We start from the raw sequence: 13,510 nt of genomic DNA, 5'->3' as shown, positions 1-13,510 counted from the left end.
ATTATGTGCTAAATGTCCCTTTTTACATCACTCTTTTCCTCTCAGAGGTTGGTGCTGATGAACATGCCTGTGGATGAGGACATGACCGTCCACTTCACCTCCACTCTGATGTCACTGATCCGCACAGCTCTGGAGATCAAAATAGCTCGAGGTCATCATTTCACATTTTGTCCTAAGGACAGTTCAAAAAACAGACAAAGGGATGTTTTGTTTCGACAGCATAATATATAAAGTGAAAGAACGTGGATGTTTGTTGCAGGTGGCGAGGATCGAGTTGCTCTGGACACAGAGCTCCAGAAGGAGATCAGTATCATCTGGCCGTATCTGCCCCAGAAGACTTTGGACCTCTTGGTACCTATCAACAAAGGTCTGGCTCAGACTGTGAAAGCAATTTTCAGCGTGCTGCTGAGAAACAAGCGGTGCGCGTAATGTACTGTGTCTGCCCTCCCAGATGATGACCTGACAGTGGGGAAGATCTACGCTTCAATGATGATAATGGATTACTTCAAACAGAACAAAGCGAAGAAACTCAGACAACAGTTGGAAGCTCAGGTCAGCTTGGCATGCTGATATAAACATCTATCCATCCATTTTCCTCACCAGTTTTCTCACGGGGGTCTGCTGAAGCCTGTCCCAGCTCATTACAGGCGTGACTGATATAAACATAAACGTTTATTATAAATATGGATTCCTCACAAGAAAAAGTCTTCCTTGTGTTCTGGACATCAGCATATATTTTCGACCAGGACTTGTGTATATTGTAAATATGTGTGATTAAGCATTTCCCATGCCATGCTGGCTGCTACAACATCATACCATTAGAAACTACTGTACCTTTTGAAATGTGTGCTGATAACCAGCTACTGTATCTGTCCTCTCTCTCAACTCTTGTGTGTGTTTGTCTCATTTCAGAGGAGTAACTTGATGTTTAAACGTCTGGATGCCTCCACCCTCCCCGAGGACATTCTGTCAAACACCCAGCCGCTGCCAATGATGGCCCACAGCGCTGGCTCGGCCCTGTGAGTCCCCAAATGTTTAAAAAATACTATATCAATGGGCGTACGTATTTACTTACTGTTTTCCTCTAACCCTCAACTGCAGGACCAGAGGAGGCTTCGTGGCTTTGAGTCCCATCTCTCCGGGGGAGCTCTTTCTGCAGCCCATAAGCTCAGAGGGGGATGCCAGTCAGCAGCAGAATCCGGTGAAACAGAGAACCGAAATGATCCCACATCATTCATTCATTTTTATTCTTTTGAATGTATTTGATATAGAATTCACAATAAGTACAGCACATTTCTCATGTTATATATCCTATATTTTTACTTCTACAGAGTCTAGAGCTCCAAAGATTTTTATTTGAAAAGCTTTAAACATGGCATGTTACAAATAAGTTCTGACTGACATGGTTCTCTCAGCACCTTGCAGAGCACTGCATCGCTGCTCTCTGTGCTCCTGTCTTTTAGTCCTGTGGAGGTTGGAATAGCGGAGGCAGATTGTCAAACCGCTGGTGTGTTACTGTGTCTTTGCTGTCTGGTTTTACTGGTCTACACTGCCTGCCGGTTGAATAATATCACATTTCTGAAGTACTCGGGTGGTAGTGCACAGAAGAATCTTGTTCAGCACCTGGCCAGATGTTGTCTGGCTCTGTTTGTGTAGCTGTTAAGACCTGATCATGCATGAATGAATGCACATCCAGATTGAAATATAAGCTCCATGTTTCCCTGTAAATTGTCGTCTCCTCCCGTTTTCCTTCCTTCAGTGTTCCACTTCTCCAACCTCACTGTTTTTTTTCCTCCTCGAAGTCAATTTTCCTGTTGTTAGTTATAATAAATCTGTTTGTTCTTGGCTGGAATGGCTTCTGATTGGATGGCAACTGAGATGGCTTTGATAGAAGACACTTAGCGATGATAAGCTTTGTTTGCCCCCCCCCTTTCCCGAGTGGGCATCCTTATAGAGAGACGGTCCGAGCAAAGATGAGCTTGATGGGTGCTCTGTCTTTCCTTGCCCTCCTCTCTTGTTTCTGTACACACCTAGGTGGGCGAGTCCAATTGGGGGATTGAAGCCCCACTGGACCTTCCTGTTGGGAGGGGTCTGTGTTTGCGGGCCTCTTCCATGCCCCGTCTGGCTGTAGAGTTGCAGGTACACACATCTTCCATGACACGGGTTCTGGGATGAACCTGGCGGGCCTCGGTGGCTGCATGGGCTGTCAAGCCAAAGTCTTGTTCCCTACTGGCATGGGTTGCTCACAGGTTTCCTTTAGTAGTTTTGTTTTGACATTTGCTCCTCTTGGAGTGTGACTAAGGTTCAGTGAATTGCTCGAACTGGCCGTGGTCCTTGAATGCCAACCCTTTTCTTGTTATGTCCACTTCTCCATCCACAAAAATAGAGGCGAGACAGCTCAAACACCTACAAGTCTTTAAGGATTCCCTGCACTTCTCTGGCTTGCTTTTAAAGCATGCAAAAAGACTCTTCACTGCTCTTTTAAATCATCTGAATGTGACTTGCACATTTGTTTCCTTTTTTGTTTGTGTTGGTTTTGTGTTGACACACTAGCAGGCAGAGGTCGGAAGTGGCTCCATGAAGCGCTCGGTCTCCACAGTTGCAGATGAACGTGTGAACGGACTCTGGCAGGAGGAGAAAAGTCCTGAGCGAGTGTACCGGCCTCGTCACAAAAGCTACAAGGCCGCAGGTTGGTCCTGTTGTGAGCACACTGGGTTGTGCACATAGGGCCTGATTTACTAAAGGTTTGCGTGCGTAAAAACGTGTGCAAACTTGACATCACCCGCAAACCAATGTGCAAGCTGATCTACTAACAGCGTGCAAAGAGGACTGCGCCTCTCAAATGAGCAAAATAGCACACGCTGTTCATTTAGTACTTTTGCCCTGATGAATAATCAATATGGGGCGTACCCGCCAGAAAGCGCTAAATACTGGGAGGGGAAAATGCAAATAGGTTAATTTACCACACGCAATGAGATTTACCAAGCCTGAAAGTTTTTGCGTGGATTGTGATTGCGTCTGTATTTAATAAGTTCGAAAGGAAGGTGCTAATCTGCCCAGCATTACGCACCGATGGCTGCTGTTATTGTGGGAAGGAGGCGACATCGCCAAAATCAAAGAATACGCAGAGAGTCTTTATTCTGCTGCATGCTATTTTAATAATGGTTGCACAAGTTTTATTAAAGGCCACTTTTTCTTTAGTTCTTCACCTTATATCTTGCCACCTTCTTTTAACCTCATCTGCCGTTCTTTTTCTCTTACCAACTGCATTTATTCTATCGCAGATTTTCTCCCATATTGCGTTTCTTTTGGTAATGTTTAAATTTCTTTGCTGTAGTTCATGAATGTGTTTATTTGCCTCTTCCACTAATATCTCTAACTCCAACTCGTCAAATTTCATTTTGGGCTTGCGACTATCCTGCTTTCCATCCAGACTCTCCATGGCGCAAACCGTAAGACACGCAACACCTCATTTAAATACTGCGGTTTGCGCCTGTTATCAATTGCGCAAGCATTCTTAGGAGATCACCCGCAAAACACACAACAACAGCACGTGCAAACTTTTTCAGTGCACACGCAATTTAGTACTCTTTATTTAGGATCTTAGTAAATCAGGCCCATACTGTACACTGAGCAAAGTTTTATTCCTGTGCATGAAAAATCACCTTCAGCCTCAGTTTCTCAGTTAAATCAGAACACCCCTTTACTACCCAAACCACACCAAAGCAAACCTTTCTGGATTTCATTTACATGTGAAAGATATCTTTGAAATAACAGTAAATGTGATTCTAAAGGAATTAACACCTTTGATTATGAAGTGCAGAGCTGTAGGCAGTTTCATCTAAGGTAAAATGAGCTCAAAAAGATATGTTTTTGAACAAATAACTGAAAGACTTTGTGAAGAAAAGTGGCTGTGTTCATAAATTGGTGATTAGAAATGGTTGAAAAAAAATCGTAACATCATTTGCTCTTTTCTTCCTGTCCATGATTCCTCGAAGTGTCTCGCTCCGAGCACAAGGAGCGCGGCCGGTCCAAGGAGCGCTGCCACCTCCTGTCTCCAGACACGTCTCGCTGTAACTCAGAGGAAAGGAGCCTGCAGCCGTCGCGCTCGTCCAGCGTAGACAGAGCACAGCCCCAGGACAAGCAGGTAGATCAGAAACCCGCGGAGAAGACAGAAGTACACGTGTAAAACACAAATACCCCTTGAGAGCCATAAAACCCACTGAGAACAGATGCTGCACGTTAATGTTTTCCCATCAGTCAAATTGAACGTTTAAATCAGCTTTATTGTATTTTTTAAGCAAAACGCTAACATACAAGCTCCCATGTCTGCTGGTAATTATCAGCTGCACGCCCGCCGATATGGTGGGACAAACGGGTCTGTTGTCCTGGGCCCAGGGTAGGGGTGGGGGCCCAGAACTGAAAAAAAAAATATATATATATATATTCTCATTAAATAATGGAATAATTTTTCAAAATGTTTCAAAATATGCCTATTTGTGGAAAAAATATGTAGTATTTGAGTTACATAAAAGCTTGTTATTTGTTTTCTTCCTAATTGTCCTTGTGGTCAAGAACCCCCAACACAAAAACCGTTTGGCCGCTGATCAAAATTTGATGTTATCATTTAATTCAACCATTAGAATGGTCAAAATTCTGGCGAACCCTCACCATCCTCTTCATGCTGAGTTTCAGCTTCTACCTTCCAAGAGAAGGTACACTTTTCCCTGTAGGGCCAAAACAAACAGGTACCTCAGGTCATTTATCCCATCTGCGGTAAAGTTTTTAAACAGCCTATAGGGGGAACAATGTGATGTGATGACTGTTTTTATTTATTTATTGTATTGTGTGTTTGAAGTGGGATATATATGTATGTTGTCCTGTGGTTGCAAACCAAATTGCCCTTCGGGGACATTAAAGCTTTTTCATATTCATAAAATGTCCGGTCAGCACAAGTCCGGTGCTCAGAAAAGAAGAGAAAAGAGAAGAAGAGAAGAAGAAAATAGAGGCCTCATAGATTCTCTACACAAATATTTTAAAAAGGGTGGTGACGGTGAAGCTGGAATGAATAAAGTCAGCGTAGATGGTAAGAAACAGCGCAGCCAACATTTACCAACCTTGTAACTTAACCTAACTGGCTAGCTCTAATGTTAACGTAAGTTACGGATGTAACTATGGTTCTGTGAATTCCTGGATGACTGCCAGTGGCAGTAAACAGAGTGGATATGTCTCCTCGCGCTCCGCGCAGGTCGAGATTTAATAACAACAGTGTCACGTGAGTGACGTGTAGGCTACCTGTGCGTCTATAAATACCGCCCGGTAGACTACATCCGGCCTCCCAGAATCTTCTCGCAGGAAGTTCGGAGTGACCGGTGTGACTGGCAGTCATCCAGGAATTCACAGAACCATAGTTACATCCGTAACTTACGTTCTGTTTCATTCCTTCCAGACTGCCAGTGGCAGTAAACAGAGTGGATGACTCATACCAGCACTGTCACGAGGAACAACACCCACCTAGTGGTCAGCCGCAGAAGCCAAGGGCAGAGCGGCCGAAGCCAGCGTGGACCCAGAGGCCACGTTAAGGCGATAGAACCTGGAGAAGGTGCACGGCACCGTCCAGGATGCCGCTGCACAGATCTCAGACAACGGTACCCCTCTCATTGCCGCCCAGGAAGTGGCCACACCCCTGGTGGAATGACAGACAACGCCTGAAGGGGCAGGTCTACCTGCCACGTCATAAGCCTGTTTGATTGCTTCAACAATCCAGTGGGAGAGACGTTGCTTCGACAGGGCACGGCCCTTGTGCGCCCCCCTGTAGCACACAAACAACTGCTCAGAGCGTCGAAAGCTCTGTGTTGCCTGAAGGTAGAGCCGCAACGCCCGGACTGGGCACAGCAAATTAGCCCGCTCCTCCAGCCGGGACTCAAACGGGGGAGGATGGTATGCTGCCAACTCTATGGCCTGATTGGCATGGTCAGGGGGTAACACCTTTGGCAGGAAAGCGACATTTGGCCACAGGGTCACTCCTGAGCTGTCTGCCTTCCACCGAAGGCACGTAGGACTGACTGAAAGGGCGTGGAGCTCGCTCACACGCTTGGCAGACGTAACAGCCAACAGAAAGGCGGTCTTCCATGACGTCGTCCTCAAGGACCCCCCTGCCATAGGCTCAAAGGGTGCCTCGCCCAAGGCCTGCAGGACCAGCGGCAGGTCCCATGCTGCTGCACGCTGCACTCTGGGGGGGCGCAGTCTCCTGGCACCCCGCAGAAACTGTGCCACCCAGTAATGCGCACCAACTGGTCTACCATCGATGTGGCCATGGTGGACAGAAATAGCCGCTACGTGCACCTTCAAGGTCGAGGCTGCCCGGCCCGCCTCAAACAGATACTGCAGGTACCGCAGTACAATTTGTAACGGACAGGAGATCGGGTCAAAACCCCCGTCCCTGCACCAGGAGGAGAAAGCGGCCCAGCAATGCGAATACACCCTTCTTGTGGAAGGAGCTCTAGCATTCTGCAAGGTCTCACATACCGAGGGCTCAAGGTGCGTCAAGAATGACCCTTCCCTCTCAACGGCCAGGCCCAGAGTTGAAGGAGGCTCGGAGAGGGATGCCATACCTCCCCGCCCAGCTGGGACAGGAGGTCCGACCGTACTGGGAGCTGCCAAGGCTCCCCGTCCAACAGGCTGAGGAGCGTGGAGAACCAAATCCTCGAGGGCCACTTGGGCGCCACCAGGAGGACCCTGTGACCCGATAATCTCACCCTGTGAAGCGTGGGCATCACCAGGGGAATCGGAGGGAACGCATAAAGGAGGCCTCTCGGCCAAGTGTTGGCGAGAGCGTCCATCCCGAGCGGGGCACTGGTCTCTGCCAAGGAGAACCACAGTGGACAATGAGTCGTACACTCCGAGGCGAACAGATCCACACGGGCTTCCCCGTATCGATCCCAAATCATTCGCACCACCTGGGGGTGCAACCGCCAGTCCCCTGGGGGCAGCTGCCGGCGTGAGAGGGAATCCGCCACCACGTTGGCTCTGCCAGGGAGGTGCATTGCCCTCAAGGAGGCCAATTGAGGATGAGCCCACATCCACAACCTCCGGGCCTCGTTCAGGGAGTCCAGCGACCTGGTTCCCCCCTGGTGGTTGACATGAAACACTGTCGAAGTGTTGTCTGTCCGGACGAGGACATGCTTGCCCCTGAGAAAGGGCAAGAAGTGCCTCAGCGCCAAGTAGACAGTCCGGAGTTCTAGGACATTGATGTGCCGTCCCCGCCACAGAGGGCCCCAAACCCCCTGGACTGACCTCTTCTGCCATACCGCACCCCAACCCTGAGGTGAGGCATCTGTTGTCACCACCTCTCGCCTCGAAGGGACTGAGCCGAGAGGAACACCGTGCAATAGAAAGGTGCTGTCCCGCCACCGGTGGAGATGAATAAGGCACTGGTGGGTAACGTTGACCTTGACCCACCTGTGAAGGCGAGGGTCCATCTGGAGGCTGTTGAACCACATCTGCAGGGGGCGCAGGTGCAGCAGCCCCAGAGGTGTCACAGCCGAGGCCGCCGACAGCATCCCCAGCAGTCGGAGCCATGCGTGGACGGGCAACCTCATCCCGAGGCGGAAGGACCGTAGCAGGTCCTGAATCCGCTGTGCCCGCTCTGCAGTAAGGCGTGCCTGCATTGACACGGAATCGAGGGACAGGCCGATGAAGGTGGTCTGCTGCGTAGGACGCAACAAGCTCTTCTCCCAATTTACCGACATGCCCAGAGCCTCGATATGTGTGAGGACCCTGGATGTCATCAGCTCCGCCTCCTGGAGCGAGGGGGCGCATATAAGCCAGTCGTCCAGATAGGGGAGAATCTTTACTCCCGACAGGCATAGCGATGTCAAGGCCGCCCTCATGCATCTGGTGAAGATGCGAGGAGCCAGGGACAGGCCGAAAGGCAGGACGGTGAACTGGTAGGCGTGGCCTTGAAAGGCAAAACTGAGAAACCGTCTGTGGTCTGGGTGTATTGGGACGTGAAAGTAGGCGTCCTTGAGGTCTATGGAGGTGAACCACTCCCCTGGAGTGACAGATTGAAGGGCGTCGCGTGTACGCAGCATCCGAAATGGGAGGACCTTCAGGTACTGGTTCAGACCCCGAAGGTCCAGCACAGGCCGAAGAGAAGTGTCTTTCTTCGGAATGAGGAAGTATGTTGAGTAAAACCCACTGCTCTGTGTATGTGGGTGAACTCTTGTGATGGCCTTTTTGTCCAAGAGTTTGGCTATCTCCTGTGACAAACACAGGGCCCTCCCGCGGTCTCTGACCGAGGTTTCCCTGAACCCGGAGGGTGGTGGGGGCCGGCGGCGGAACTGCAACCTGTAGCCCTGGGACAGTGTTCTCAAAACCCATACATCTGGAGAATGGGCTGCCCAATAGGCCAGGTGCTGATGTGAAAACCTGCCCACTGCCGGCCCGAGGCCCTCATAGAGTGCCTCGAGGATTATTTGGGGGTTTGGGGGGACGCTGGTGTTGCCCCTGCACCCGCTGAGACCGGCGAGGTGGAGGGTGTGCGCCCCTGGGCTGACGCCCACCACCCCCAGCAACCCGGCTGTGCTGCCAGGGCTGCGGAGGGGGGCTCGGGGGATGTGAGCGGCGCAGGTCTTGTGCGCCCCGTCTCCTGGAGTGCTGAGCTGGGGGTCCCATGCTCGCACTCCGACGACCCCAGGCCTCTGATGCCTGACCCGACTGCTTCCTGCGCTCCAACGCCTGTTCTGCCTCTGGCCCAAACAACTGGCCCGGCACTACCGGAAGCTTCCGTAGCGTCTGCCTGCAATCATCAGACATGGGTGCCTGCGCCAGCCACACCTGATGCCGCGTCACCACCAGGGTGGACATCAGGCGGCCAAGCTCTCTGGTCATCAGCCCGAAGGCTTGGAGCGCAGCGTCGTTAGTGTCACCCAACTCCCCGCCCTCATGCTCCGACTGCAACATCTGGGACTGGGCGAGGAGGAGCACGGAGAGGGAGTTCCCAATGCGAGCCATGCGGCCTGCCGCATCATAAGCCGTCGAGAGAAGGCTATCCGTTACCCGGCACTGAGGCCTAGGACAGCGGGCCTTATCTTTGAGCGCCTCATCTGGTGAAAGGACCAGTGAGGCGATACACGGGTCCACGGGAGGCATGTGAACCAGGCCATGTTGCTCCGCCTGGCGCATGGAGGCCAAAGTCCTCGCATCCTTGCCATGGTAGGCAAACGCCTTTGGATCTGCCCAGCAGCGCCGCAGCTCCTGCAAAAAAGCAGGCGAGGGCGGGACATCAAAGGGCGGGGCTACAGGAGTCCGGCGAAAGAATGGGTTGCTCGCCGGTTGGGCAGCGGGCGCATCATCCAGCCCGACCTTAGCCAGGGCCGCACGCAGTGTTGCCTGCAAAGGGCAGGGGCCCTCTCCCAGCTCAGTGCTCCCAGAGCTCCTGAGGGACGTCTCCGAGCCAGCCTCTGCCTGTATGCTAGCTGGGTCAACCACCAGACACGGCAGCTCAGGGGAGGGATACTCGCCAGAGCTAAACACACTGTCACGGCCTTGAAACATGGAGTTTGAAGCCCTGGTAGACATAGCATCGTCTCCACAATCTGACTCCCAGGGGACCGCCAGAGGTGGGGAGGGCAGAGCCCGCTCCCTCACTAAGGCCTTAAGCTGCTCCAGTTCAGCCCGTAAATCCTCCATCTCACTGCGTGAGGGAGCATCCTTCGTCTTCTTCTGCGTAGGGCCACTGCGCTCGTCATGGGGCCCCGCTCTGCGCTTGTCCCGGTGCTTTTTGCGGGAACCTGCACTGACATGAGCGGGCCCAGAGGGTGGGAGGTCGCTCCTAAAGAGGAGGCTTTCCACCTGACGCAGCCGGTCCTCTCTCACCGAGAGCGGCAAAATGCTGCAGTTGATGCAGGGGTCGGAGAGGGCCTCCCTCAGGTGCCCCACCCCCAGACACTGGGGGCACAATTCATGGCCATCCTCTACCGACAGTAGAGTGCCACATGATGTACAAGCCATCATCGCTTCCTCCAAAAAATAAAAGGGTCAAGTTAGGAAATCTGGGCGAGAACCGAGACTCGATCAGAACATCTAACAGACTCCTCACACCACTGTTCTTAATCCAAACAATTCAGTGTGGAGCCAGGCAATCCAAGCGAGAACTGTGGCCGCCACAGAACGCGTCCGGAACCTCTGGACTAGCTTTTTTTTTTTTTTTTTTTTTTTTTTTAATATATATATATATATTTTTAAAATTTATATATATTTTTTTTTTTTTTTTTTTTTTTTTTTTTTTTTTAAAGCTTAAGTAAAAAATACTCACCAAGCCAGGCTAGGAACCAACAGACGAGAGCAGTGGGCGGACCACTGAACGCGGCTGGGACATCTAGCATGTGGAGGAATCAGCTCAGCACAAACAATTCAAGACCGTTTGTGTGGCTGGGGAGCGAGCCAGCCCGACACACGGGCGCTCGGATCCTCCCGATGGAGAAAGGGAGAGGTAAGATGGCTTGACAGCCACAGCCTTAGAGGGCACAACGTGCGCTCCGACCAAGAGTCACAGGCAGGCTGTCAAACACCACCAACCAGAGTTGAGCTTACCTCCCCGAACCTGCAGAAAATATAGATCCGAAACACGGATCTACGGAGCGATTAACCAGCGATGTACGTCAGGTTAACAGCGAGAAGATTCAAGAGGCTGGATGTAGTCTACCGGGCGGTATTTATAGACGCACAGGTAGCCTACACGTCACTCACGTGACACTGTTGTTATTAAATCTCGACCTGCGCGGAGCGCGAGGAGACATATCCACTCTGTTTACTGCCACTGGCAGTCTGGAAGGAATGAAACAGAACGTCCATTAGCTTGTATAAAAACCTGAAGAGCAGAGGGAGAGGAGAGGAAGAGGGAGAAGGAGAGATCCGGGCGCAGGGGGGCCCATCTTAGATTATTTTGTCCGGGGCCCAGGCAAGACTGTCAGCTGCCCTGATCAGCTGCATAATCTTTGTCGACATATGAGGGTCTCTCAAATCATCATAAAATCATGGCGTTTTAGCCACTTCTTATGCAGTTACATGACGAGGGACATTTTACCAAATGATGAAGATAATATGTGACTGAAAGTTTACTTCTTTTTTCTCAGGGCAACAGTTCGGAGAGCCCAGTGCCCTCCACCTCCGAGTCCAGCACACCCAGTGGCCGTCGGCCTCTGTCGCAGACCCCGACCCGCTCCCGCCCTCACATCTCCTACTCCCCGCTTGTGTGTCGCACACAAGCCTCCGCCGGCGAAGACGAGGACGAGCAGGGGAGCCCAGAGGCCATAAGGCGGAGCAAACCCACGTGGGAGACAGAAGAGGGAGTCGAGGGCGAGAGGCGGGCCGAGACCGGCCTGCACCCGTCCCCGCCTCGGCGCTACCCCTCCGAGCCTTTCCTGACCTCACAGGAGGACGACCACAGCCCGGACCCCTCTGGTCCCATGGAAACGTTAACCTTCGAGGCGGCTGTGGCCTGCAGCCTGGGACGCTCAAACACCATCAGCACAGCCCGCCCGCGCTTACGGTCCGGCTGGCAGGTCCCCAACGGACACTTTCGGAAGCGTCTGGTGCAGACGGCCTCGGCTGCAGCCTGCGACCCCCTCAGTGACACAGAGGAGGACGACAGGTGCTAGGGATGGGAAACAAGTCCTTAGCACCGGTTAGAGGAAGGTGAACACCAGAGAGCCACTGGAGGACCCTCTTCGACAGCATCCAGAGTAAAAAAAAGTTCATTTGACTCTTTTTGCATCTCCAGAGGGCTCCAAGCGCTCCGGATGTTTGGAAAAAAACCCAAAATGATGAAGATCGATACTTCCTGAAACTGTAGTTGCCAATTCACACAGAACACTGACAATCAATAAGGTCTATTTCCTGATTTGTACTTGATGATAGAGAGTAATAATGTGTCTCAAGTAGTCACTGAATAAAGAAAATAAATGAAATGAATGACCAGATTATGTCATGTGTGTCACTAGGTATTTCCATTTCGAAAGATGTTTTTAAAAGATTCGGTGTTGCTCTAAGCAATATTTATCCACGGGGTGTGTGAATATGTAACTACATTTTCTTAGAAATCATTTTGTAAATACACTCAGATCATCTCACCATTGACATTTACCAATACAAGCCATCGTGAAGAGGCAAATCTGATGCTTTACCAGATAATGTGGATTCTCTCCAATGCTGGATTTTTCTACAGTATGAATGAATGTGCAGGGGAAGAACTGCTTGATTTCCCCTCGTCATTTTTCTTTTTGGTATTGAGCATACTGAGTTGTGAAATATGGTTACAGTTATAATAGAACATAGAAAAGATGCTTATTTGTGATTTCACCCAACATTATTGTTAAAACACGCCTCCACCAAACTACAGACCTTCAACATTTTTAATTATCCTTTGAACGGTATTTCATTTTGATTGATTTATTTGTCACCTCTCAAACCCCTTTAAATAAGAAAGTTCCCTGCAGTTATTATTAATCAGCGATTTGATTTTCAGAGTGTTTTTTTTTTTACCATCAACTCAAAGAGATCTTTATTGTTTTCATTTTTCTTTCTTCCTTTTTTATTTACTTCCAAAGTTGTGAATATCTTATGAACCATTATGGATGATTACTGTAGAAACACTGCGGACATGCCATGAAAGTCTCATTACTCTATCACTTGCTAATAATGTACAGAGAAAATATGTTGTTTGTAACATTTAGAGAGGGGAAAAATAACAGTATATCAGCTGAAGACCTTTAACAGTGAAGGGATTATGAAAATATTGATATTAAGGTTGGTGTAATTGTTTTATTTGCCTGCAGTAGGCTAAATCTGTGAAACTCACTTAACCAAAAACATGGAGATTTGTATCATACGTTCCAGGAATGCAAATACTTTGTGGGTTTTTATGTGTAAAATAGCTGTAAATACTAATAAAGGTGTCCTCAAGTTGCCATTGTTATTAGATGTCTGTTTTGTTGGGGTGTTTTTTAATTAATCCCAGGAAGACGTGAAAAAGCTGGGAAATCATTGGATCTGGGGATAACAACCCCAAAACAATGACATTGGAACGTTCAATATCTGCATTTACTCTATAGTTGCGCTTAAAAGTTTTGGTCCCATATCCCACAACTCTTCACTGCACCTTAAAGAATCATTGACCACGTCGTCAAGATCTTCAAAGAAAGAGGTTCAAGCCTGCAATGAAGAAAGCTTCAGGTTGTCCAAGAGTTTACAGCAAGATCCAGAACTGTTTCCTTGAGAGGATTATGCAAAGGACTTGTGTCACCACCAGTGAAAAGTTTCCTCTGCAGTGGCAGCTGGTGATTGTGAATACATCAGTGGGGTGAAAACTTTAAAACAAAGACCTAGTGTCGAGAAGGGTAGCATTCCTCACCATCAAAAAACATCCAGGACAGGTTGAAAATCATGCAGAAAATGCAAAAATTGAAGAGCACAAAGTTAATTTCAGTCATCTAAAGACAAAGATGTA

General features: G+C 49.7%; 1 protein-coding gene across 1 annotated transcript in view; it reads left to right on the top strand.

Annotated features, from left to right (window-relative positions):
• Positions 1–12,537, top strand: part of LOC133452776 (voltage-dependent R-type calcium channel subunit alpha-1E-like) — a 74,067-nt gene extending 61,530 nt beyond the window's left edge. The window contains exons 37-44 of the mRNA XM_061732401.1: positions 46–151; positions 260–367; positions 452–552; positions 913–1,019; positions 1,102–1,201; positions 2,554–2,689; positions 3,999–4,147; positions 11,139–12,537. Coding sequence (XP_061588385.1) covers positions 46–151; positions 260–367; positions 452–552; positions 913–1,019; positions 1,102–1,201; positions 2,554–2,689; positions 3,999–4,147; positions 11,139–11,663 — 1,332 coding nt within the window. The 3' untranslated portion in view covers positions 11,664–12,537. The remainder of the gene's footprint in view (positions 1–45; positions 152–259; positions 368–451; positions 553–912; positions 1,020–1,101; positions 1,202–2,553; positions 2,690–3,998; positions 4,148–11,138) is intronic.
• The last annotated feature ends 973 nt before the right edge of the window (positions 12,538–13,510 follow it).

This window comes from Cololabis saira, chromosome 10 (assembly GCF_033807715.1).
Source record: "Cololabis saira isolate AMF1-May2022 chromosome 10, fColSai1.1, whole genome shotgun sequence".
Classification (NCBI taxonomy): Eukaryota; Metazoa; Chordata; class Actinopteri; order Beloniformes; family Belonidae; genus Cololabis; species Cololabis saira.
This window is presented reverse-complemented; position numbering and strand designations above follow the sequence as displayed.